The 23,650-nt window shown below is 42.2% G+C and overlaps 1 protein-coding gene across 10 annotated transcripts in view; it reads right to left on the reverse strand.

The window, feature by feature from the left end:
• Positions 1–23,650, reverse strand: part of MARK3 (microtubule affinity regulating kinase 3) — a 158,052-nt gene that overhangs the window by 70,411 nt on the left and 63,991 nt on the right. For all 10 annotated transcript variants that reach the window (XM_068254216.1, XM_068254215.1, XM_068254218.1 and 7 more), the window contains exons 5-10: positions 20,118–20,183; positions 15,419–15,489; positions 12,570–12,626; positions 11,381–11,617; positions 4,101–4,220; positions 1,573–1,672 (exon numbers count right to left, since the gene is read on the reverse strand). In XM_068254216.1, the coding sequence (XP_068110317.1) occupies positions 1,573–1,672; positions 4,101–4,220; positions 11,381–11,617; positions 12,570–12,626; positions 15,419–15,489; positions 20,118–20,183 (651 nt within the window). The remainder of the gene's footprint in view (positions 1–1,572; positions 1,673–4,100; positions 4,221–11,380; positions 11,618–12,569; positions 12,627–15,418; positions 15,490–20,117; positions 20,184–23,650) is intronic.

Genomic DNA, 23,650 nt, shown 5'->3' on the forward strand with positions numbered 1-23,650 from the left:
TGTAAAAAAAAAAAAAAACCCAATCAGCCACATTAAATGTCAATAACATTGCTCCAAAAACAAATATTTATGTTAAAGAGAACCCGAGGTGGGTTTGAAGAATATTATCTGCATACAGAGGCTGGATCTGCCTATACAGCCCAGCCTCTGTTGCTATCCCAAACCTCCCTAAGGTCCCCCTGCACTCTGCAATCCCTCATAAATCACAGCCACGCTGCTGACAAACAGCTTGTCAAAGCTGGCTTTGTTTATCTCTATAGTGTCAGTCTGCTGCTCTCCCCGCCTCCTGCAGAACTCCAGTCCCCGCCTGCATCCCTTCCCTCCCTGCTGATTGGAGGGAAGGGACGGGGGCAGGGACCGGAGCTATGCAGGAGGCGGGGGAGCAGCTGAGACTGACACTACAGATGTAAACATAGCCTCACAGCAAGGCTGTGATTTATGAGGGATTGCAGAGTGCAGGGGGACCTTAGTGGGGTTTGGGATAGCAACAGAGGCTGGGCTGTATAGGCAGATCCAGCCTCTGTATGCAGATAACATTCTTTAAACACACCTCGGGTTCTCTTTAAAGTGACTAAAATAGAAGAATTTAGCCATAGTGCCCCTTTAAGCATACTTTACATTGACTGTTTGCTTCACTGTATGTGACGCAATGTGCAAGTAGTGTGCAGCGCCACTTTCCTCTTACATTCCGGTTACAGGGGACGCAATGGCCACTGCACATAGCTCAAATACAAAAGGCTAAAAAAAAAAAAAAAAAAAAAGAGAACACCTGTAATGTTTCATTTGTTTCAGATTTTTTTTTATGCTAAACACAATAAAACTCTGTATTCCCTTCAAGAGTCCATAATAAGAATTTACAAAAGGAGGGGAGACACCGAGAGCCCACTATAGTGTATCAAGTACTGGTATCAAGATGGGTAGTGTAAGGTAAGCAAGTTATTCTCACAAACCGGGGTTACCAATAGGCAACCACTGTAGATGCAGGTGTGGAAACTAGACCTCTCCTCACTCTGGATTAAGAAGTCGCTCTCCGCAGATCAGAAGAAAAAGGGGCAACGCCCTTCCACCAAGGGTGGACTCTGGTATACCATGAGGAAAAAAGGCACCAGAGTAAAAAGTAGCTAAAAATGTTTAAAAATTGCTGAAAATGCATTGGTGGACTTCCCTCCTTTAAGAAGCCACAAAAACTGTGCAATTCAACATCACAGAAATGTATTGATCTACTCTTTAGGGTAGATCAATACATTTCTGTGATGCTGAATTGCACAGTTTTTGTGTCTTCTTAAAGGTAAGTGCCGAAACGTTTTCTCAGAAATTTTTAAATGTTTTAGCTACTTTTTACTCTTGGCGCCTCAGTTTTCTTCATGCGATACCATAAGATTTTGATTTACAAGAAAAGGACCCCAGCTTTCCAAACTTGTCCAGACCTCCCCAGGGGCTGAAGCAAGAGTTACTGGCTGATTTAGGCCTTCATGCAGGACACATTCATCCTCTCACACAGCACTGCCACATTCAGCTGTTTCCCCTCACAGCAAAACTCCTGTGTATGCAACAGGCACAGCAATTGATTACCTATTCGCTTCTGGTCTGCAATATCAAGCTCTGGTTCAACAAATGGTTTCAGCTCGTCCTCTTCGTGCCCTGCATTGATCCATCTGTCCTTCATTATTTGCTTAAATGGAAACAGAACGAGCATCATGAGAGCAGGGGAGAAAACCAATGAGAGTCCATCAAAGCACAGCACAGGTTAATGAGCCAGCGAGATATCACATCTGCTGTAACAAGCCTGCGCTCATTAAATCACACAACACCTCTCCGCTAACGCAGGCAGGATACAAATTAGCAAGAGGAGAAAATCATTTAGGCATAAGATCTTCAAAGCGCAGAAAAGGCTAAAGCACTAAAGTACCTGCATTTGTATTAGTACATGCCGCTCATTAACCGGGTCATGTTTTGGTTGCATAAGCCCATTCTGGGGAGAAACCCACAGAGTAAGGTCTAGAGCAGCAGATGGCAGAGGTCACTGCTAGACCAAGAGGCTAACAAAGGTAACCTGTGGTGAGGGGAACATGAAGTCTGCCATTTTTAGGCAAGGTGGAACTTTTGAGTACATTTTTTGGGCCATCTTTAAAGGACACATCCGAGGAGCAAAAAAACAAAACAAAAAACACAAGATCTACTTACCTGGGTCTTCCTCCAGCCCATGGCAGCCTATCTGTCCCTCGCCGCAGCTCCGGCGCCCAGGGCCCCCACTGTTGGTCGGCAGCATCTGCGCAAAATGCTCCAGGCCCAGTGATCGACACAGGAGAGGTCGGCATCTGCAACAGAGGAGACCCCGGGACACTGGAGTTGCAGCGAGGGACAGATAGGCTGCCAGGAGCTGGAGGAAGTCTCAGGTAAGTAGATTTTTTTTCTCCTCGGACCTGTCCTTTAAGCACAGCGGTTATAATTCTCTAAAATCTTAATTCCACGAATCCCCAGCACACAAAAAAAAACATCTGTGTGAAAATGTCAGTGCTGTATGATAACTTCCACAGCACAACTGCAGAGTGCTGATAGGTTAAGGTGAAAATGAACCCATTTTGTGTGTTTATTTTGGACCGGGAGGATGCTCTCAAGCTATGATCCATCTCTTTTCTGCCCTACCCCCCTTTCCCTGGGTACTTCAATGTGCTCTGGGTATGCAACATGCTGTGTGTATGCGCATGTGGGAGAACAGGCCAGGCCTGACTTATGAATTATTCCTTCTCCCACTAAGGGGACATCAAGACAATGGCGTAGCTATGGGGGTGCATGAAAGCGGGTGCCCCAGGGTGACAACACAAGTGGAACGGCGGATAGAAGATCAAACTGCAGCCACTGGCTACCAACAGTTGCTTCCTGCTTGTGTTGCTTCCTGCCTGTGTTGTCACTCCCCAGTAACCACCCCCTTGGCACCGCTTGCTAGTGCTTTCCCTGCAAGCCCATACCGGTCATATGCTGGGCCGGTGGATAGGCCTCGTCTTCACCAAGGGATGTATAGCAGTTGAGAGGCACACACATCTTATGAGCGCCATTTATGGGGACAGCTGTGCAGCCTCCATTTAATTTCATTTCTGGCTTCATCTAAAATGATTTTTTTTTTTTTGCAAGTTTGGGGATCCCCTTACTGCTCCACAAAAAGTTTTGGCTGGGGATTTTTTTGTTTAACATGCAGACAAGTTATTTTAGATGAAAACTAAGCAAATGAAGAAAATTCCTGTGGTCTTTAAAGCCAAGATCCAATCTTGTGACAAATGGGTTGAAGAAAGAAATGACTGACTTGACTTCATGCCAAAACTGTTGCTTTTCTTGGGAACATGTTTGGAGAGCCGCGAGACTGTTTAAAGTGACACTTTTTCCTCACACAAGTTTGAATTTATGGAACAAGTTTTGGATTAGGTTTTGGATGCTGTAACATTTGGACTAAAACTTGTTTAGGATTTTATTACGGTCTTTGTTCCCATCTGGGACAAATGTATTCACTCCTTGTCCATGGAAGTAGGTCAATCTCTCCAACACAGAGAGTGAGGAAAAACTAGGAACCACCTGAAGCTTTTGTGACTCATCTCCTAACCTTGGGACCAAAAAGGTTCAAACCGAACCAATAGAAGTTCATGAGGTACAAGGAATAAGGAGGAGAATATATCATTAACGGGAGCACACATCTCAAAACAAACGTTTCCAATGTTTGGCTTTTAAGCAAAAGTTCAGTTGATGACATAAAAGTCCTTTCAACCATTGTTGAAAGATGCTATGGTGGTTCTGCACTATAACAGAACTACTAGTTCTGGCTGGATGGTGTACTGGTTAAGGGCTCTGCCTCTGACACAGAGGACCAGGGTTCGAATCTCAGCTCCTCCTGTTCAGTAAGCCAGCACCTATTCAGTAGACCTAGGGCAAGACTTCCTAACACTGCTACTGCCTATAGAGGGCGTCCTAGTGGTTGCAGCTCTGGCGTTTATAAGTACGCCAGGAGAAAAGCACAATATAAATGTTTTGTTTGTCCTAGGTCCTAGGACAATGCTGTTCCTTGACATAACTGTAGAACTTCATTGCTGTGGAAGGCTTGGATCACATACCTCTAGAGTGCCTCTTTTGGTTGGGTTTAGCACCAGAAACCGCTTGAGAAGGTTTTCACAGTCTGTTGACATGTAGAAGGGAATTCGGTATTTCCCCCGTAGTACTCTTTCCCTTAATTCCTAGGAAGAAAACGGTTTCTAAGATGAGAAAATATACACTTAAAAATTCCAACTCTACTTTCAAAATTGTCATGGATAAACTATTTCTAGTCTGTATCCAGTTCAAACATTTTTTTACACATTCCGAATACCTAAAATTTTGCCTCCCTGTAACATAACAGTAGACTACTTGGGGGACAGAATGCCCCAGAATAATTACCACTACTTATATGATCAACTAAGGCAAAAAGTAAAAAAATAAAATTCCCCACCCAATGCGCTTTTTCTTTTTGGAGAGGGGATGAGGCTAACTTGCTTAGGTGTCGGAATATTCTGATCTAGAAACAATAGCCATTGTCTAATAGGTCACATACACATGCAGACAGTGCTTTAAAAGTGGCTTTAAAACACACATATTGCCACCTAATGTCGAGAAACAATCAATACCTCTCTGATCTTATTCTCAGAGGGTTTGATCCTCACTACAAGGCACAGATTTTAGCATGAAATTGAGGATTCCCCCCCAATCCACATAAAATTTGCAATGTTCGATGCATTTATACTGCTGCAAATTGCTGCTCTTTTAGCTTTGTATTCCCTAAAGTGAACCAGAGCTGAAGAAAAAACAGACAAAAAAAAAAGAAAGAGAGAAACTATTTACCCTTCTACTCCTAAAAAGGACTTTAGATATCCCATGGTTTTATTTTATATTTAAATATTTACAACGTAGATTGAATGTTTTGTAGTCTATGCTCAATGGCAGGATATTAAGTGTCCCTAAATTAAAATACCTGACCTATTGACCTTTTTCCCTTTCCCCTGCTCTCAGAAGTTGAATTAAAACAGCGTTATCTGCTGTACATACACATTTCATCAGGTCACATCGGGTACACTTTAATGGTGTACAAACTGTAGCCACTGATCTACCACCTGCACCACTAATATTTACTGCTAACCCTAAGTGGAGAGTGTGTGCGATCAATAAACCATTCAAAACCAAAAGGGGGGGGGTTCCATCACTAGCAGATCCAAGCGGGGCTGGGGAGTCTGTATAAAAATCATCTGACTCCGACTCTTCAGTTTATGAAGCCACTGACTCCAACTCCAGGTACCCAAAACTGCTCCGACTCCACAGCCCTGGATCTAATGAGTGATTGAGCTCCTCAAAACAGAGAGATCACTTTCCTGCCAACCTTCCAGAGGTGACCTATAGGTTACAACCAAACCATGCTCTCCCGCTGCTGTTCTATGACGACCTATAACATTCAGGAAGTGGGATTCAAATCATTTCAGGGACTGTAGAGCCAGCTTCCCCAACAAAGCTGCATAAATGAAGAGGATTTCAAAAAGCACAAGCTAATAAAATCCTAAAATTGGCAAAGAATTTATGTGTAGTGAATAAATACATGAAAACAAACAGTTTGTCATCACTAGGTGTGGCATATTTTAACCTACTTTAGTATTGTACAATCAAAAAGTTCCCAAGCAAGCCATTATCCAAATACTAATTATACAGGTAAACCAGGTTTTGGAAAACTGGGTTATAGCCGACAGCAAACTGGCTAACCAAACTTACAGCCGCTCTAATGTCATATTCACTTTGTCAGTCAAGTAATAGTCTGTGACTTGCTAAATAACTGCTTATCTGAGCACTTGCCTCCCACAATAGCCACCACAGATCCTGAGCATTCTAGTCCTCAATTCTAGTCCTACTAATCAATTCAAACACTTTCTCTGAGCTCACTGCTGCCTTTAAAGAGCCTACGTTTTTGTCACCCAAAACAGTCAGTCAAGATGGTTTTGTGACAATCTGTTGTGGCCTCCACTTCAGTCATTCAGGGCTAGATATTTGACTAACTGCCATATTAAAGTGAACCAAGCACCATTTTTAACACCCAGAGCATATCAATAGCACATTTAAAATGCATGCCAACAATGTGGCTCAGTAATAAAAAACTACCTTTAATTTGACCTCTTTATAGTTGGTTTATTACCAGATTGGTAAGGTTTGCAGTGCTGACTTCCCATGCATTTGCAAAACAATTTTTACGCAAAGGACCAAAAGCGCAAAAGCTCGACTCAGATCAGTACATAGTGATGTGCTGCGGGGAGAAAGTTATGTGATCATAAATACCAGACTAAACAGGAAGCTTTCCGGTTTTTTATTTAAACGTCCAGGGTTGGAGCTGTCTTGATTGGGTGTGGCAAGGCATTCCAAAGGGTAGGGAAAGTATGACAGAAGGCTCTGGTTTGCCAATATCAGATACAGCTTGACTAAACTAAACAGTCCGTAAACTGTTTAAACTCCTCCCCATCCATTAAGCACAGGCAGGTGTTAGGGAGGAGCTGTGAGGGCTCTCCTCTGTATTTAAATGAGAACATGGGCTAATCCTGCCCACCTCCGCTCTGTTCTCAACATAGGAAGTAGTGAGAGGATGGTGACTGTGGAGAGGAAAACGGTTACTCTTCAGGCAGCGCTATACTTTATGCATACAATTCTGACACAGATTACTACATTTGTCTGGAAAAGCTATCAAACAATAGCAGCGCAATGAGTGCCAATTTTCCCATTATCAGAACAGCACTTGCGTAATAATGTGGAGAATTAATTCGTATTTATGACCACTTCCCAATTGCACTAGGACACAAAGTGATTGGAAATGGATCATCTGACCGTCATCTCTTCCTTCTCCCTGCTGTCATCACATGCAAGCCGGTAGCTCCCATGCAGGCAAATAAACCTAAAGAAGAAATTAGCTATGGGAGAAAACAGTGAAGATAGACTATGGTAAGCAAGACTTATTGGAACAACTACATGTTGCATTAATTTGAGTAATACTTTAAAGCAGACCTGAACTCTTTCACAGCAGATAAGGAACACAGAAATCCACGCTGTGTCCATCCTGTGTGTTTATAGAGAATAGCCTGTCTATTTCTCCCTGCTCAGCAAGTAATTAGCAAGTGTAATCCGAGCTGTCAACTGTCTGCAGAATTGTGAGCCAATATGTAAACACAGGAGGTTAACCCTTTCTGTACTCCCAGTAAACAAGGAAGTAATTACACTGCAGCATCCCTGTAGGAGCTCAATCTGCAACAAGGAAAGGTTTTTCATTAATTATGCTGTTGCTTATCTTTTAGAGCACAGAGGAAGTTCTGAGTTAAAGTCCGCTTTAAAAAAAAAAAAAAAAAAAAAAAAAATAATGAACTGGTGTTTAAATCCTGGCAAACTTGCACACCAATTATAAATACTGCTATAGTAGTTTACAAGGTGCTACTAATTATGGCTGCAAATTGTATGCAGTTTGGAATTTTGGCCAATGAAAATAGTCAAGAAGAGCACCAACTGATTGCCCCAACTACCAGCTCTATACAGTAGTATCTCTTTATAGCAAAAGCTGAAGGACATAGCCAAGGGCCTAGGCCGCTCTAGTATGCACCAGCCCTTTGACTAAAATTAGCCAAGTGGTTTTGCCCCCGAGTTTTAAAAAACGTTCAGAACCGCCATTTGTGTGCACCAGCCCTCTCAGGTCATACTTCACTGCAACGTGGATAAAACTAATTCAATTTTAGGACTACACCTACAAGTTGCAATTTTCTATAAAAAAAATAAAAAAAAAAGTCCTCTGATAGGTTGTGAGAAAAACAACAGGGTAGAGCTTCTGACCAAAAAGGCCTGGAACAAATACTGCAGCTGAAGGTTGAATGATTCTCTCCTTTCAGATAATCAAACTGCTGAAAATTCAGCAGGAAATCCCCCAATGTTTTACCTTAAATTCCCAGGTCAGGGATGTCAAACTTCAGTCACCAAGGACCTTATACCAAGCTTGCTTTAAGGATGGACTGAGAAAACACACTTCGGCCTGGAACCCACCACAAAACGCTATCGCTAATCGCAATCACTAGCGTTTTGTATGAGCGGTTTGTAAGAGATTTCATGAGAGTTTTCAGTAGCGATTTTAAAAAAAAGTGTCAACAATTTGCCAGTGGTTGTGTAGCGATTACAGTTTTAATTCTGCATGTCCTGCGTTTGCGATTTTGGTAATCACAACCGCTCCAGTGGAATTTGGCCCATCCATTAACATTAGCTGAGCGTTTAGGGAAATTGCTAGTGGTTTGAATCGCTCCCTCAACGCTCATAAAATCGCTCTAGTGGGTTCCAGCCCTTAACCTGATTCAGTCCCATCAATGAATTTGAGTGGTGCCAAAAATGTGAGGAAATCAGCTCTTAAGGACTGGAGTTCGACATCCCTGTCCCGGGTGATACTACACAGGCCATCAAGTGGGCAGCACACAAAGTCGCCATCATGGGGCAGATAATTAAAAATGAACTCTAGAATAAAAAACAAAAAAAACAAAAACAAAAAACCAAGACAGGCAGATCTTAAAAATGTAGAGATTGGCCACTGAGACGGTCCATGCTTCTAGAAGGGACACTCATTCTCTCAACTCCAGAACCTGAGAAAGGAATAAAGATCCCACCCTGCTCCAAGGTTAATTACTCAAAGCATAAGGAAATAGAGGTTCAAGTCTAACACTATGCTGGCAAGGAAACTAAGTCAAATGCTAACCCAGAATATCCAATAAGAAAGTTCCCAGGGACAGTTGCTGTATTGCCCCACAGCTATCCTACTGTTCGCCAAGCACTATGCTTGCTTCTCTACCAATAAGGATACAATTAAGGCCCCAGAGATTATTTTTTAAACCATCACCAACATTACAGGCAGGGTAAGTTTAAAATGTCCCCATTGTTGAAGAGGAAGTTAAAGAAGCAATCTCCCCTGCATATAAGGATCCTCTGGCTCTCTATCCTGTTCTGTAGGTCGATGTGAGGCTAGGAGCAACTCCAACAGAAGATGGGTGGCCTTAGAGGGTTCCGGATTCTGCCCTTTTCTTATTTATTGCCCTGTATGTACAAGAAATTCCACCCTCAAAGCCTACATAGTGGTTGCCCACGGCAAGCAAGACAAATACAGTAAATCTCTGCCATTGTTCTCTCTTCGTCACAAGATCAGGTTTAGCTTTCCCTGAATGTCTTTTTTCAAATCTCTGGCCTATTCAGTGATTCCTTTGAGGGAATACTTGCAGCATAGGCTAACCCTGTCAGAAGAACAAGAAACTCCTGTACTCAGACACTTGCCAGATCTCCCCTACATGTCAAGCCATTATGCAAAAGGAGCCACTCTGAAAATCTTAAACCCTCAGAGGATCTCCTGGAACCCAAACCTCAACCTTACATACCAGCATAAGAGCCATTCCTCAATGTCGAAGAACTGTCTGACCATCTATTGAAATACTCCTGGCACAAATATCCCATCCAGACATAAGCACACTATCTTTGAAACAACTGGTCTTAAAATCTTGACTGTTAATTCAAATTTATCACATGTGCTACAGGTGGGGTCACACCACTGTATGGGATGTTTTCTGGTTTCCTAAATAAAATTTGGCCATGTTTCCTAAGCTACAATGGCTTCAATTCATCAAGCATTACCGCATTCGGTAATGCTGAAAACAGCTGACTTAACGGAGCACTTTAGAAAATGTTAATTCATCAAAGCTGTTACCGAATGAGAAGCTGAAATGACACAGCAATGAGATAAATTACCGACATGTGCTCAACAAATGTTAATTCATCAAGGTTCCCACATTCGCTAACACATTCGGTGTTTATCTCAAGCTCTCCCCTGTCCTTACAGGCTTGGAAAGCCTTCTGTGTGAATGTTTTCATGATTAGCAGGAGCAGGCAGCCAATAGAAACAGCCCCTGTTCTCCTGCAAGTGCCGCTGATAGGTCACAGGCTTCTCCACACAAGCTTTCAGACCCCCCAGGCAGTGAGCAGAGAGAACGGGACAAAATATATCCCCAGATTCCCTTCGGTGGTGTAACCCTTTCAGGCCCTGTTTGATAATGCAAAGATGCTGGTGGTGAAATCACCAAGCATGGCATTTGTAATGTCTCCAGGAAGTTCATCTACGTTGTGGCAAATAAATAAAATGTTAAGAAAGACTGATCGACAGATTCAGAGCAGCAGAGGCAGTATAAATAACAGTAACCATAACACCTTTACATCTAAAGGGATGTCTGGATGCCTTCTAATGTTATCAGCTTGTAACAACACAGGGACATTCCAAGCTGCTCTGCACCACTCTGCTGTTATCCAACAGCCTTTGATGAATTGAAGCCTAGTAGTTCGGTAACTTAACGAACCTCTACCACACATGGTAAAATATTGATGAATTAGCACAGTGAAGTGTAAAATACCGAATGCGGTATTTTAAGGACTGGGATTTTGTTATCGAACACCCTTTGATGAATTGAAGCCAATGTCCCCTAGTACAACTGCTTCAGGAACCAAAGCATGCCAAAAAAAAAAAAAAAAGCTAGGCTTTCCTGTCCTACAAGACATGGCTATATTGAGGTTTGGAGTGATTTGCAGCCAGTTGATTACACTTTTATGTGATACCAAATCACGAATACTCAGTGCTTTGGCTGTACAGTTTCTGGATGCCACTTTGAGGGAATTGGGACCAACAACAGTTAAATAACAGATATAGAAATACAAAATTAGGAGCTGCAACATAAGCATTTTTCTGCTGTACAGAGTTCCATAAATACAATTTCTGTTCTACGGTTCTGTCAAACCTGCCCTCCTGCAAGCTGAACTGATCCAAGTAGCACCATGCCCACTGAAACTGCAGTGTATATTGCCCTCTGATGTATTTATGCATGTTAATTAAGGCGTCTTTTCTCTAGACGAAACAATCCCAGTTTATCTAACCTTTCCTGGTAGGTGAGACCTTCCATCCCTCTAATCAATTTTGTTGATGGTCCCTGCACCTGCTCTAAAACTGAAATATCTTTCCTGGGTTTCCATGAAGTGAATTCCATATTCCAGATGTGGCCTTACTAGAGAGCTAAACGAACAATATTATGCTAGAATCCCGAGTTTTTATTTCCCTATTAATGCATCCCAAAATGTTATTAGCTTAAGCTGCAACAGCATGGCATTAAATACGATTATTTAACTTGTTGTCGATGAGTACTCCTAAGTTGTTCTCCAAGTTTGATGTCCCCATCTGGAGCCCATTTTGTATGGTGCTAGACCGTTTGTTACGTCCAAAATGCACGACTTTACAGGTTACAAAAAGGCACAATACCATTTTACGTCCACTAAGACACACCTTTAAATTTTGTCCATCAAAGGGTAAGGATCCACTGACTAGAGTGTAGAGAATAACACCTAAGCTCCAGACGTCCACCTCGGGCCCATCGTACTTCTTTCCCTGGAAGAGCTCCGGAGCAGCATATGGCGGGCTCCCGCAAAAAGTGTCCAGTTTGCTTCCAACAGTAAACTCATTACTAAACCCAAAATCCGCTATTTTAATATTCATATCTGCATCCAGTAAAAGGTTTTCTGCCTGTAAGAGAGGAAGATAAAAAGTTAACATGACTCAGACATCCATACCGACCAATAACATTCAGTAGCTGCAGCCTGAATTATAAAAATACAAAATTCTGATTGGATCCTTGCCTGGAGGACACTGCTGCACTGGCACAAAATTACTATAATGCCACCAGAACACCAAGAACAGGCGCCTAGGAGATGAAAACGTAAGGACATAGGAGAGAGCGGGCCATACGAACAGGCGAGCTCTCCAGGAAGGGAAAACTATGGCTAGCTCCATATTCCAGTGTCATACGTTTCTTTTAAGCAGATTTACTTTAATGAGCATATACAGTGCTGTCCAACTTCATGGACGCTGAGGAAAAAAGCTCTTGGGAGACTTGGGCTGAAGAGGGAAGAGACTGAGCAGATTGTAGCCAGAGTAGAGTGAACCCCGAAGACCACAGCGCAATGCTCTGGCTTCAGGGGTTGGGGCCAAATGATGAAAAGGGTAGGCGTGGCAGAAGGATTGAGAGGAGGGGGAGTGACACTACAGACAGGCCACAGAAGAGCTCTTGTGGGCATCTAACGACAATCCAAGCCATGTTTATGTTTTCTTAAACATTTTTCATTAAAACCCCATCAATTGAGGTTTTCTGCCATCGCAACAATCTTTTATTTTATTTTATTTTTAAACCAAGAATGTACTTCTCGTCAATATGGTTGCCAGTGCAAAAAAAAAATGCACACATAACAAAGCCTTTCACAAAAGTACAGTAAAAGAATCAAATCTGGCAATTTCCTCAATCTGCCTTCATGCACCTGATGGATGTACAAACATGTCCCATATACAGCGCAAGCATGTGGTCAGCTTTTCAGCTTTAGTTAGGTCACGCACTGCCACCTGATATTCTGTTCATGAAGCAAACAAGTTAGTGGTGCAGAAAAATTCAATAAATGACTTATAAATAGCAGTCTGTTCTTACCTTAAGGTCTCTATGAACAATGTGTTTCTGATGACAGTACTGCACCGCAGACACAATCTAGGAGAAAAAAAAAATATATCGGTCATAGGACTACCAATATTCACAACTGCAGTTATGTAAAGCACATCAATGATCAGCTTCAAGTACCACAACTGTGATCTGCTGCTACCACTACAGTTATTTTGTCTAAAGCAAACACACTAAGCAACAGAAAGTTACCAAACAATTATTAACCCATAACATGCCAGGACTACCCAAAATCATTTAAAGGAATACTGAAGAGACATGTGACATGAGACAGAAGTGTGTATGTATCAGGTCCCACCAGGGTTTAAATTGATTGGTCCATTTTCAAGCTGCATAAAAATGTACACAATCCTGCATGAACTCACAAATTTTTGCATCTCATTGATCATCCCTAATGTACAGTGCTAAGCAGACAAATAACCAGGTTGCGTTCTTTTCTTTCTCAGCCTGAAAGGATTAACATTCAGATATGCAAGATACAGTTTCTCTTCAATTCGGACCTAGTCAGACTATATCGTAATCCGCACTAATAAAAGGAATTTTCTTGGAAGAGAACAACTTCTGAGTGCAGGGTACAGATAAAAAAAGGTCAATAGTTCATAGATTTTAGCTCTGGCATACGTCAAGACTGTCATTGAGCAAAGACAATGGAACACTAAAATATTTAAACATAAGATGAAACTGTGGGATCTCTTAAGGGGCCCATACACTCAGCCGATTATCGGCCGATCAATATTGATCGAACGCAAATAGATTGCTCAATTTGTAGCGGATTTCGATCGATTTCAATCGATCCGACATGGTGGAAAATCTAGGTGGATCTGTTGAGGGCTTATTTTGCATTGGACCTAATAGAAATCTGATGGTAAACTAATGCCATCAGATCGATTTTCAATAGATTTCATACTGAAATCTATTGGAAATCTGTTCCTAGTAAAAAAAATGTTCCTAAACACATCAGATAGATCAGAAATCTATCTGGTGAACTATCTGCTGCTAAACGTGTGTGTGTGGCCACCTTTGAAGTCATTTTATGCTGGGCATACACAGACAGGAGGGAGGCTTATCAATCGAGCCTGATGGCTCGATTGATAAGATCCAACCTGTCCGATACCCCGCTGGATCGATACTGCGCTCGATACCGTGGGGGGGGGGGGGGGGGGGGAAGAACAATGGGGGAAAAGCGAGCGGCTGATTAGCAGCCACCCGTGGGGACGAGCGGTGATCGATCCGCGCGCACGAGCGGTGATGCGCCGGCATCGAGCCAGCGGCTCGATCCGGCGCATAATCTATGCAGTGTATGCACGGCATTAGAAGTAGAATACATACAATTTTTCTCAGTTTATTTGTACCTCAGTATTCCTTTAACCTAACCCCCTCAACTAATGGCACAAACTAAGGTTGATAAGTAAAGATTGTCAATAAGATGCAAATAATCTTGGCTTGCATGCAAATTAAATGCATACTGTATCCATATAATCTGGTATTAAAAAAAATTCCTGGGTTTTGGTAGACCACCATTAAAGCATTGTATAGGCTGAAAAGATACACCCGGAAAACTTAACACTGAGGATGTGGACTGTAACATGACTCCACAACATATAGTGTGAGTGAATCAGCAAAATCCTGTAGTTTGCAACAGAGGTGGGTCTGCAGGGCATCGGACGCTCACACCTCAGCTAAATATCACACTTACCATTCTGACAATCAGGAAATTGGTAAAAGATCTACTAGAAATTGACAGCTTAGCATAAAAAGCAGATGCATAGAAGAACCATTTTTGTGTTTTATCTTCTATACCACAGAACCTCAGCCCTTGAGAGCCATATCCATACTGGTGTTTAGGATGGACACAGAAAGAATGAAAGAAACATTTCCTGATTTAGTCTCATCAATTAACGTTCGCTATGCCAAAACAAGCATGAGGACCTTGGCCTTGGAGGACTAGAGTTGACATACCATAAAATAAAAATGAAAAGCCAGAGTGACAGAATTTAAAAGCAAAACAAATTGTTACCTTAGGCACTAAGCCTTTTAATCATTTATGCCAACAGGGCGTATTACTGTTATTTTTTTGCAAATAAGGGCTTGAAATTATTGATAATAGTACAATGAAAAAAAACCCCAAACAAACCAAAAGTACACCTTTATTTCCATTAATATATTATCGCCATACATTGTAGTAGGGACATAATTTAAACATTGTAATAACCGGGACAAATAAAATGTGTGTGATTTATCTACAGCACCATGTTTTATGTTAAAACTATAATGGCTGAAAACCATTACTGAATAATAAAAGGTTCTCAGAATTTTCTCTTCTTATGACCTTTAAAATGCTCATAAATCATATAATTCTTAGCAAAAAGTACCAGCCAAAGAAAGCCTACCGTAATTTGTGGCAAAAAAACCCCCAAAAAAACAAAAAATGTACAGGTGATTTAGGTGTGATAATTAGTGATAACATTATTGGCGAATGAATGGAAGCAGTGCTGAAAGGTGAAAATTGCTCTGGTTTTTAAGGGAAAAAAACACTTAGGGGTGAAGTGGTTAAAATGCTTCCTAGGAACAGTAACAAGTCTATAAGAACAATTAAAGTACATTTGTAAAAAAAAAAGTAAAATTGCTTCTATGCAATGCCAGCAGAAACTTAAAAAGATTCATAAACTATTTTTTTTTTATTCAGATACACAATACACATTTCAATTTAATTCAGTCATATTAAGGCCGTACTGTCAGCACAGGCATGACAGGCGGCAGACAAATGTGTGTGAGGGGGAAGAGCAGATATGTTTTCAAGGAAATCTTTCCATACAACCCACCTGCCGGAACTTGGCCCGTGCTTCCTTTTCCTTCATTCGCCCATGTGCAACCAAATAGTCAAACACTTCTCCTGCAGAGGAAATGATTGAGAGAAGAGACAACATAAAACACAAGTATTCTGTGTCCTGATACAAAGCTACACTGACCACAAAGACATCAGGAACAACATCCTTCCACTCACTAAGGGCCCTTTTCTACTAGCAATCGCTAAAGAAAACCACAGATGCAAGGGATTGTGATTTTTCATCAATTTTGTTTTGAGATTGCGATTTTGCATTTAACATTGAAACACAATGGATTTAAAAATAGATTGTGGTAACAGATGAACCTAGAGCCGGTACTAGACTTGCTTTAAGATGCCATGAAACACAAGATGAACTCCAGATTCCTGCTTTGCGGAGTCACCCTTAAAGACATATGACTGCATTTCTGATGTTTACAACACCTCATCTCGCGAGATTTCGAGAAAGAAGCCATTCGTGGGCCGGACTCAGTAGCTGGGATTGCCAGTGACAACAGCAATCTCACAATGCTACGCGCGCTGGCCAGGGAAAATCGCCAGGGGCGAAAATTAGACAGGGGGCGCGGCTTCACGTACTGGGACAAGAAAGCATTACTTTCTGGTACATTTTGGTTTTTAACTTTACCCCACATCTATATTTATAAGAGGGGTTATTTTATGAGGAGTCCTTTTTTGGCAATAGGTTCTCTTTAAATAAACTTTTAAAGTTTGAAGACGTCTGAGTTTTATCTCCATTGCTGCTGCAGTGACGAATGTCAAGTTATCACAGTTTTGGGCTTGATTCACAAAAGCGTGATTACTGCTAGCACGGCAGTTATCACGTGATCAGCCATGCGCGAAGGTTTGCGCATGTAAAGGATTACGCTGCGTAATCAAAAATGTTTGCGAGCGTGTAAACGAAGGTACGAACGTAATCCTTTACGCACACCAGATCGCACGATAAATACTGGCGAGCGTAAAGGATTACATTCGTACCTTTGTTTACACGCTCGCAAACATTTTTGATCACGCAGCGTTGAGATTCAAAAGGAAGGCTGTATACAGCCTGCTTGAGTATGGATGTATTTTCTATGTGTGGACATACTGTACATCAACCTACTTCCTGTTTTGGTGGCCATTTTTTTGTTCATAAACAAACTTTTTAAAACGTTTTTTGACTACTTTTAATGCGGCGAAATTGTGACAGAAAGGAATAGGAGATGTCCCCCAACGCACTGGTAGGTTTACTTTTGTGCGATTTTAACAATACAGATTCTCTTTAAAAGGTCTGAAATGGGAGGGACCCCGAAAGGCATCTGGAAATTCAGGAGGTGGTAATATAGCCAACCAAGAGCTTCAGTCAATCGTTTTTCCCCCCAGATTCAGGGGTACTTTAACCATTTGCCGCATCCCGACTTATGAAAACGTCCTGTCTGAGCCTGTTAACGGCAACTGGACCTTTTTAATAAGTTGCGCGTTTCCACCGGCGCTCCGCACGTGTGCACGCCGCTCCCGCCACCGTTTCCGTCAGGGTTCAGTGTTCAGCGATCGGGGAAGAGGACCGAGCGGTCTTCTACCCAATCGCAATGCCTGGAATGAATTTGTGACCTCGATCAGCGGCCACACCAAAAAAAAAAAAAAAAAAAAAAAAAAAAAAAAAAAAGTAAAAAAATACATATATAGTTGCCTTATATTGTCGCCACACATTGTGATAGGGACATCTTTTAAAAGGTTTAATAATCGGGACAACTGGGCAAATAAAATGTGTGTTTTATCCACAGGAGAATGTTTAATTTTAAAACTATAATGGCCCAAAACTGAGAAATAATTTGTTCCATTAGTTTCCCAGATTAAAACGCATTTAGAAAAAAAAAATCTTAGTAAAATGTACTACCCACAGAAAGCCTAATTAGTGGCGAAAAAAAACGAGGTATAGATCATTTTGTTGTGATTAGTAATAAAGTTATTAGGGAATAAAAGGGAGGAACACTGACAGGTGAAAACTGCTCAGGTCCGTTAGGGTAAAAACCCTTTGGGGTGAACCGGTTAAAAGCTCAAATTAACCTTGGCAACAAGATCAACTATATCCCCATTTGATCAATATCCTGGCTGCAGAGAGGCATGCAGCAGTGTTACACAGTTGTGATACGTATAGCCAGTGGTCAGTATGAATGACCTGCATTCTGAGTCAAGGACTGTAGACAGGCAGATAAGCAGCTGGATTAACCTTCCTGGCGGTATGATTATTTCTGGATTTTAGGTTTTTTGAAATGTTTCAGACCCTAAAATCAGGAAAATGAGAATCATGCTGCCAGAGTCTCTGCAGCAGCTCCTGCTCTCACTCACCTCCCTGGGATCCAGCGCTGCAATTGTCCTTCAGTCCTCCAGGTGGCGCTGTAACTCTGTAGTGAGATCAATGACTGCGATCTCAGAGTGATTCAGAGCCTCGGAGGACAGGAAGGAGAACAGCCACCGACGTCTGGATCCCCCCCAGGAGGTGAGCAAAAGTAACCACTGTGTGCTATACTCTGCATAGAGCTCCCGGTGGCTAGCCCGAGCTGCACTCTGGATTACCACCAGGGAGGTTAAAGGATACCAGATGCAAAAGCCTCAGGTAAAAACTGAAGCTGTACTGAGTAGGGGGCACAATCAAATACTCACTGCGCCTCGGTTCCCTTCCACTCTTCTCCAGTCCACCCTGTTGTCCTAGGACACTTCAAACCCGGACAAACCGCGCAGCACATGCTCAGCATGTCCGCTCTGCTCCCCTGTGGCTGCGTAGTGACTTCACAGGAAAGGAGCGTGCGCGCTCCTGCGTTCTGGCGTGAGCACTGATTGGAGACATGGAGGAGCGAGTGTGTTCCTATCTTGTGACATCACTTGGCATGGCCACAGGGGAGCAGAACGGTCATACTGCAAATGCGTGGCGCAGTGTGTTCGGGATTGGAGTCGCTGAAGTCGCCCAGGACAACTGGACGGACCGGAGAAGAGTGGCGGGAGATAGAGGGAGATGGAAGACGCAGTATTTAATTATGCCCCTCTACCCAGTACAGCTTCAGTTTTTACTAGAGGCTTTCGCATCTGGTAGCCTTAAAAAAGGAAACCAGCAAACTTCATCATCTCCTGGAGCATGTGTGGGAGAGAGTTAAAACGTCCAATACAAAGACTCCGAATGAAAGTGTGAAACAGCAGCTAAAGCAAAGCTAACCGAAAAGAGTAGACGGCCAGGGTGAACAAACATGGAAACCATTCTATGCCGAATCCCGGTCCTCCACTCTGTGAAAGCAGCCACCATGGGAAGCGAGGATCTGCTCCTTACAAGCTGTGATCAGCTGTCTCAATTTACTAAGCCTGTCCTTAGCCAGAACATCTGAGGTTACGCCTAAAAACGCTCCATTTTCAGAGCATGACCTTCTGCTTTGGCACTTTCCTCTGTAAAAGTAAACTTCCTTTCCCCGTACTTCATTAACACCGCTGACCACATAGACTGCTCTGCTGCCAAAACACTCTCTCTCTCTCGTTCAAAGTACAGGCTTAAACAAAGCGCACACTATCTCCAAAGAGCGCTGCGGAATACAAAGGTCTTCAGGCTGGATTACTACCAGTAATGGGGCCTATCATGGGCTTGGGTAGCCTGCAGCACTGACTCTAGATGCACTACAAGTCCCAGACTGCTTCAGCAGCATGGCCACAAAAAATATAAGAAGTCTTTATACAAACAAACACACATCCATCAGCAGAATATCCATATTCTATAAAATGAGAGTCCACCTTTTCATTATAGCCAAAAATTTGGTGCACAAACTGCTGTAAAAATGTTCAGTCTTCTGCTTCCTGACCGGCAGACTTCCTTCAGGCTCTTTTTGAAAAGCAATGGAGTGCGACGATTGTTCTTTCTATAGCAATTCTCTTAAAGCGGACATGAACTCAGAACTTCCTCTCTGCTTTAAAAGATAAACCGCATAATATCCTTTAAAGGAAACATTTCCTTGTTTAAGCTTGCAGAGCTCCTACAGAGATGCTGCAGTGTAGTTACTTCCTGGTAACCTGGGAGCACAAAAAGGGTTAACCTCCTGTGTTTGCCAAATTAACGAGTTGTGAGCTAATATGTAGACAGTTGACAGCTCAAATTACACTGTCTCATTACTTGCTGAGAAGGGAGAATTAGACAGGCTGTTCTCTATAAACACACAGGGTGGATTTCTCTGTGTTCAGGTGCAAGAGTTCAGGTCCGCTTTAATTCCTTGCTTCTGAGAAATCCTCAGTGCCCATTTACTGATAGTGAAGCAAGTGAGTAGAGAAGTTAAGCAAGCAATGAGGAAGGAGAATTTAAATTTGACAGGGCTCAGGTCAATATAAGATTCAGTTTGTCAGAGTTTGCTTTTCTTAGGGAGACCACAAGAATCTGAATTCAGGAAAAATAATGTTTTAGATGTCTCAAGTACTGTATAGATTTTATTTACTGTATGCAGGGGCAGAGAAAGTGATAGTAAATATACCTTAATAAAATACAGCTCCTCCTAACTTTTGAGCTTTAGGTTAATGCTGCTGAACAAACTTTTACTGGCATTCTGATGTCATGTGACAACCGGCACAGGGAGAGAAAAGACCAACTTAATATACTCCGAAAGAAAGAAAAAAAAAAAAAAGTACATAATGGTGAGCACAGCTTACCAGGTCAACTGGACAGCACTTACCTCCACTTGCATATTCCATTATTAAGTAGAGCGTTTTTTCAGTTTCAATAACTTCAAATAATTTAACTGCAAGGGAGAGAAATGAATGACATTACTATGTTTACATTCTTTACTATTGGTCTGGAAAGTCAGTTCACATAAATAAAAATGTTGCACAACACAGAAAGCATTTCCAGCTGTTCAGGGGACTGATATAGCGGAAACCTGCATTCCCTGCTAGTGGGTCTCCAGCCATAGTACAGAATCTATGCAGAGACAAAAGCCAGCGCATGTTTGTCTGCAGCAGCACAGAAGACAAAGCAAAAGCCTGCAACATCCGGAGGCTTAGCAAAATCTAAGGGAAATTATGAGTAAGGGTTTTTAATTAATCCCCTGTGCTTCCAGAATGGGATTTCCAGGAAACTCTGTACACACATAAGTAAGGTCAGATATAAACTAAACTCATTACACCAGCAACAATGAATAAGGGGACGGCTGGACAACATACAAAAAAAGGAATTCATGGGGTGACTACTAAGCGTTTAGCTGAAAGTGTTGTGTGTATACAGAATATACAGTATACTGTACATACACACCAATCAATCATAACATTAAAACCACTGAAAGGTTATTATAATTGACAGAATGGCACCTGACAGGGGGCGGGAAAATAGCAATTTGCATTAAGCCACTTCAAGAGTCCTTGAATTATAAATTACAGTTTGCATTAAACCGAATAAGTTGCCAAGACATTAAATGACAAAGTATAATCTTCTCACTCCTAGGGTCTGTATTCCGCATATGGTCTTAAAATCCCTGCCTGCTGTCTGAAATCGGGCGCTGGCAATTACTTTTCTTTCCTACGCATGTGCACAAAGGATGCTGGGGGAAATTATGTCATGACTCCAGCCCCCATGTGAAGGGGAGGACACAAGGCTGGAGGGGAGGGCACAATGCTGAGTGTACTTGCAAGGCATCAGCATGAGGAGCAAGATGGAGGTGCTACTACAGATAAGTCTGTTCCATCCACCTTGATCTACCAGATGTAAACCATTTGTTCATCAAACTGTACAGAGTGCTTAGGCTACATCTATGTATTGCCATTCAAAAACTATTTTGACTGCAGGTATCTAATTTGCATTCTTAAGGCTGTGCATCAGTTTGCAATTATTTTTATTTATATTGCGCCGACAATGCGTAGACTACTTGGTCAGGTCATCTCCAAATTGACAGGTCTTATGAGGTGTTCCTAGGTTAGAACCTAGCAACCAGTGACTGGGTTATGGACACCCATGGCTCCCTAGCTTTGTCTGGTCCCATAACACAAAACTGTAGCACAAGCTGATGAAAAACCAAACATTGGTCATGAGAAAGTCAATACACAGCGCATCCCTGCTTCCTATGTTTGAGGTTGCATACTGGCCAAAGGGTCTGTACTGCCCACTGTCCACAGCTGAAAGCACCTACAATGGTCACAAAGGTTCAGAACTGTACCATGGAGCAAAGGAAGAAGGGGTCTTTGATAAAGAGTTTTCATTAGCTACCAAATTCCACAGAACACATATCAAACGAGCACCAGTGAGATGTGCTGGAAAAACAAGTAAGACTCATGTAGGTTCCAGCTGGTAGTTGGCAGGACTTAAAACTGACCTGCTAACATCTTGGTGCCAGATACCCCCGGCTACCTTCAGTGGTTTTGTGGAGTCCAGATCTCAATGGATGAGAGCTGTTTTGCCAACACAGGGCACACATTTTACCTGCTCACTAGCCCCTTTTACCAGGTGCCCCACTTGGCTGATTTTACTGACGACCCAAAACATAGCACCCAATCTGTCTGCAGTCACAGTCACAAAGCAGACACAATTAGGCACTGCACACTATTGGCTACAGGGCTGTGGGGTCGGAGTTGAAGCAATTTTGGGCACCTAGAGTCAGGGCTGTGGAGTCGGAAAAGGAGTCAAAGTCAAGGGATCAGAGTCGGAGCAATTTTGGGTACCTGGAGTCGGAGTTTTCATAAACTGAGGAGTTGGATGATTTTTGTACCCTCTTCACTGCCCACGATTGGCTATAACATTTTTTTGACCACCTAGATACAGCTTTACACCGGCTAAAACAAATTTATGAGGGAGAGCGCTGATAGTATTTAATTTATTTTCTTTTTTTTTTTAAGTATTGGATGGTCACAGATACTGGGCATACATATCCGTACAGGGAAATTGTGCTTCAGACATTACAGGTATTCTCTATATCTCGTACTCCACAGGCCTGTCTGCCTGTAAGGATCGTTCACACTACAGCTTTTGTATTGTGGTACAAGAGAAAAAAATATTTCAAAGGCACTTCCACGCTGGTGCATTGGATTAAATGTGATGCATGTGGTAACAGTTGCGGTGCAAGCATAAATGTATAGAGCAGGGCCAGTATACGCTTACCTAAGATGCTCAGCCATTCGGGATCTCTTGGCAATGCATATGAGGCCACCACACATACGTTATTTTTCTGAACAGAATGGCTGTCTCTGCCAAGAGCCATCTAGTGTGTACAAGGCTTCAGGCTTTAATTTCGTATCATTTGTCATACTTATCACAGGGGGGAGTCAGTCTGCCGCAAGCCCATCAGAAGCATGTGTACACAGCAAGACGTCCTACCAAGTCACAAGCAACTTACTAGAGGTCAGTAATGAAAAGTTTACCCAACAATAACTAATGCTCTGTACTTTGCTTCATCAATACACCCAACACTACTAAATTGAGGGGGGAGAAAAAAACAAAAAACAAAACTAAACTTGTGAACACCCTCCTCCATGTGATCACGAAATAGAGAGACCCATTCTGTGTATGGGAGACAATAAATGCATCAGTTCTTGGCAAGAATGGAGAAGTTTTCCAGTTCTGTCAGCCAACTAGTGACCAATCTAGAAACCCTGTACAGAGCCAAGAGGAAGGAGCGACATCACTGGAAGCCGTACCTCCCCTAGCAGGATTAAAAAAATGAAAACAATGTAGCATTATTGTAGTTCAGGAGAAGAAAGCAGTACAGGGGAATTCTTCAATACCAGTCAGGTGCATGCTGCCTTCTGTAATGTATGTGCGCATAATGGAGACATTTTATTGCAAGCGCATCATAAATTCCTATATCCTTAAAGGACCACTATCACGAAAAATCAAAATTTTATGTACATGTGAACATATACAAATAGGAAGTACATTTCTCCCAGAGTAAAATGTGCTATAAATATTCTCATATGTTGCTGTGACTTACAATAGGTTGTAGAAATGTGACAGGACAGGTTTTGGCCCAGCTCATATCCTCATTGCAGATTCTCAGCATGGCCTTTATTATTTCTAAAGACACTCCCTGCAAAGGATTTATACAAATATACAGCCTCCCTGCACAATTTTGTTTGGCAGTTGGACAGAGCAACTGCCATTCATTAAGTGCTTTTGAAAATAAAACACAGATAATCCTCCATGAGGAGATGAGCTGGTCCAAAACCTGTAGGTTTTGTCAGGCTCCTCAGTGTTTCATTTTTAAAAGAACTTAGTGAATGGAAG

The sequence above is a fragment of the Hyperolius riggenbachi genome, chromosome 9 (genome assembly GCF_040937935.1).
Source record: "Hyperolius riggenbachi isolate aHypRig1 chromosome 9, aHypRig1.pri, whole genome shotgun sequence".
Lineage (NCBI taxonomy): Eukaryota > Metazoa > Chordata > Amphibia > Anura > Hyperoliidae > Hyperolius > Hyperolius riggenbachi.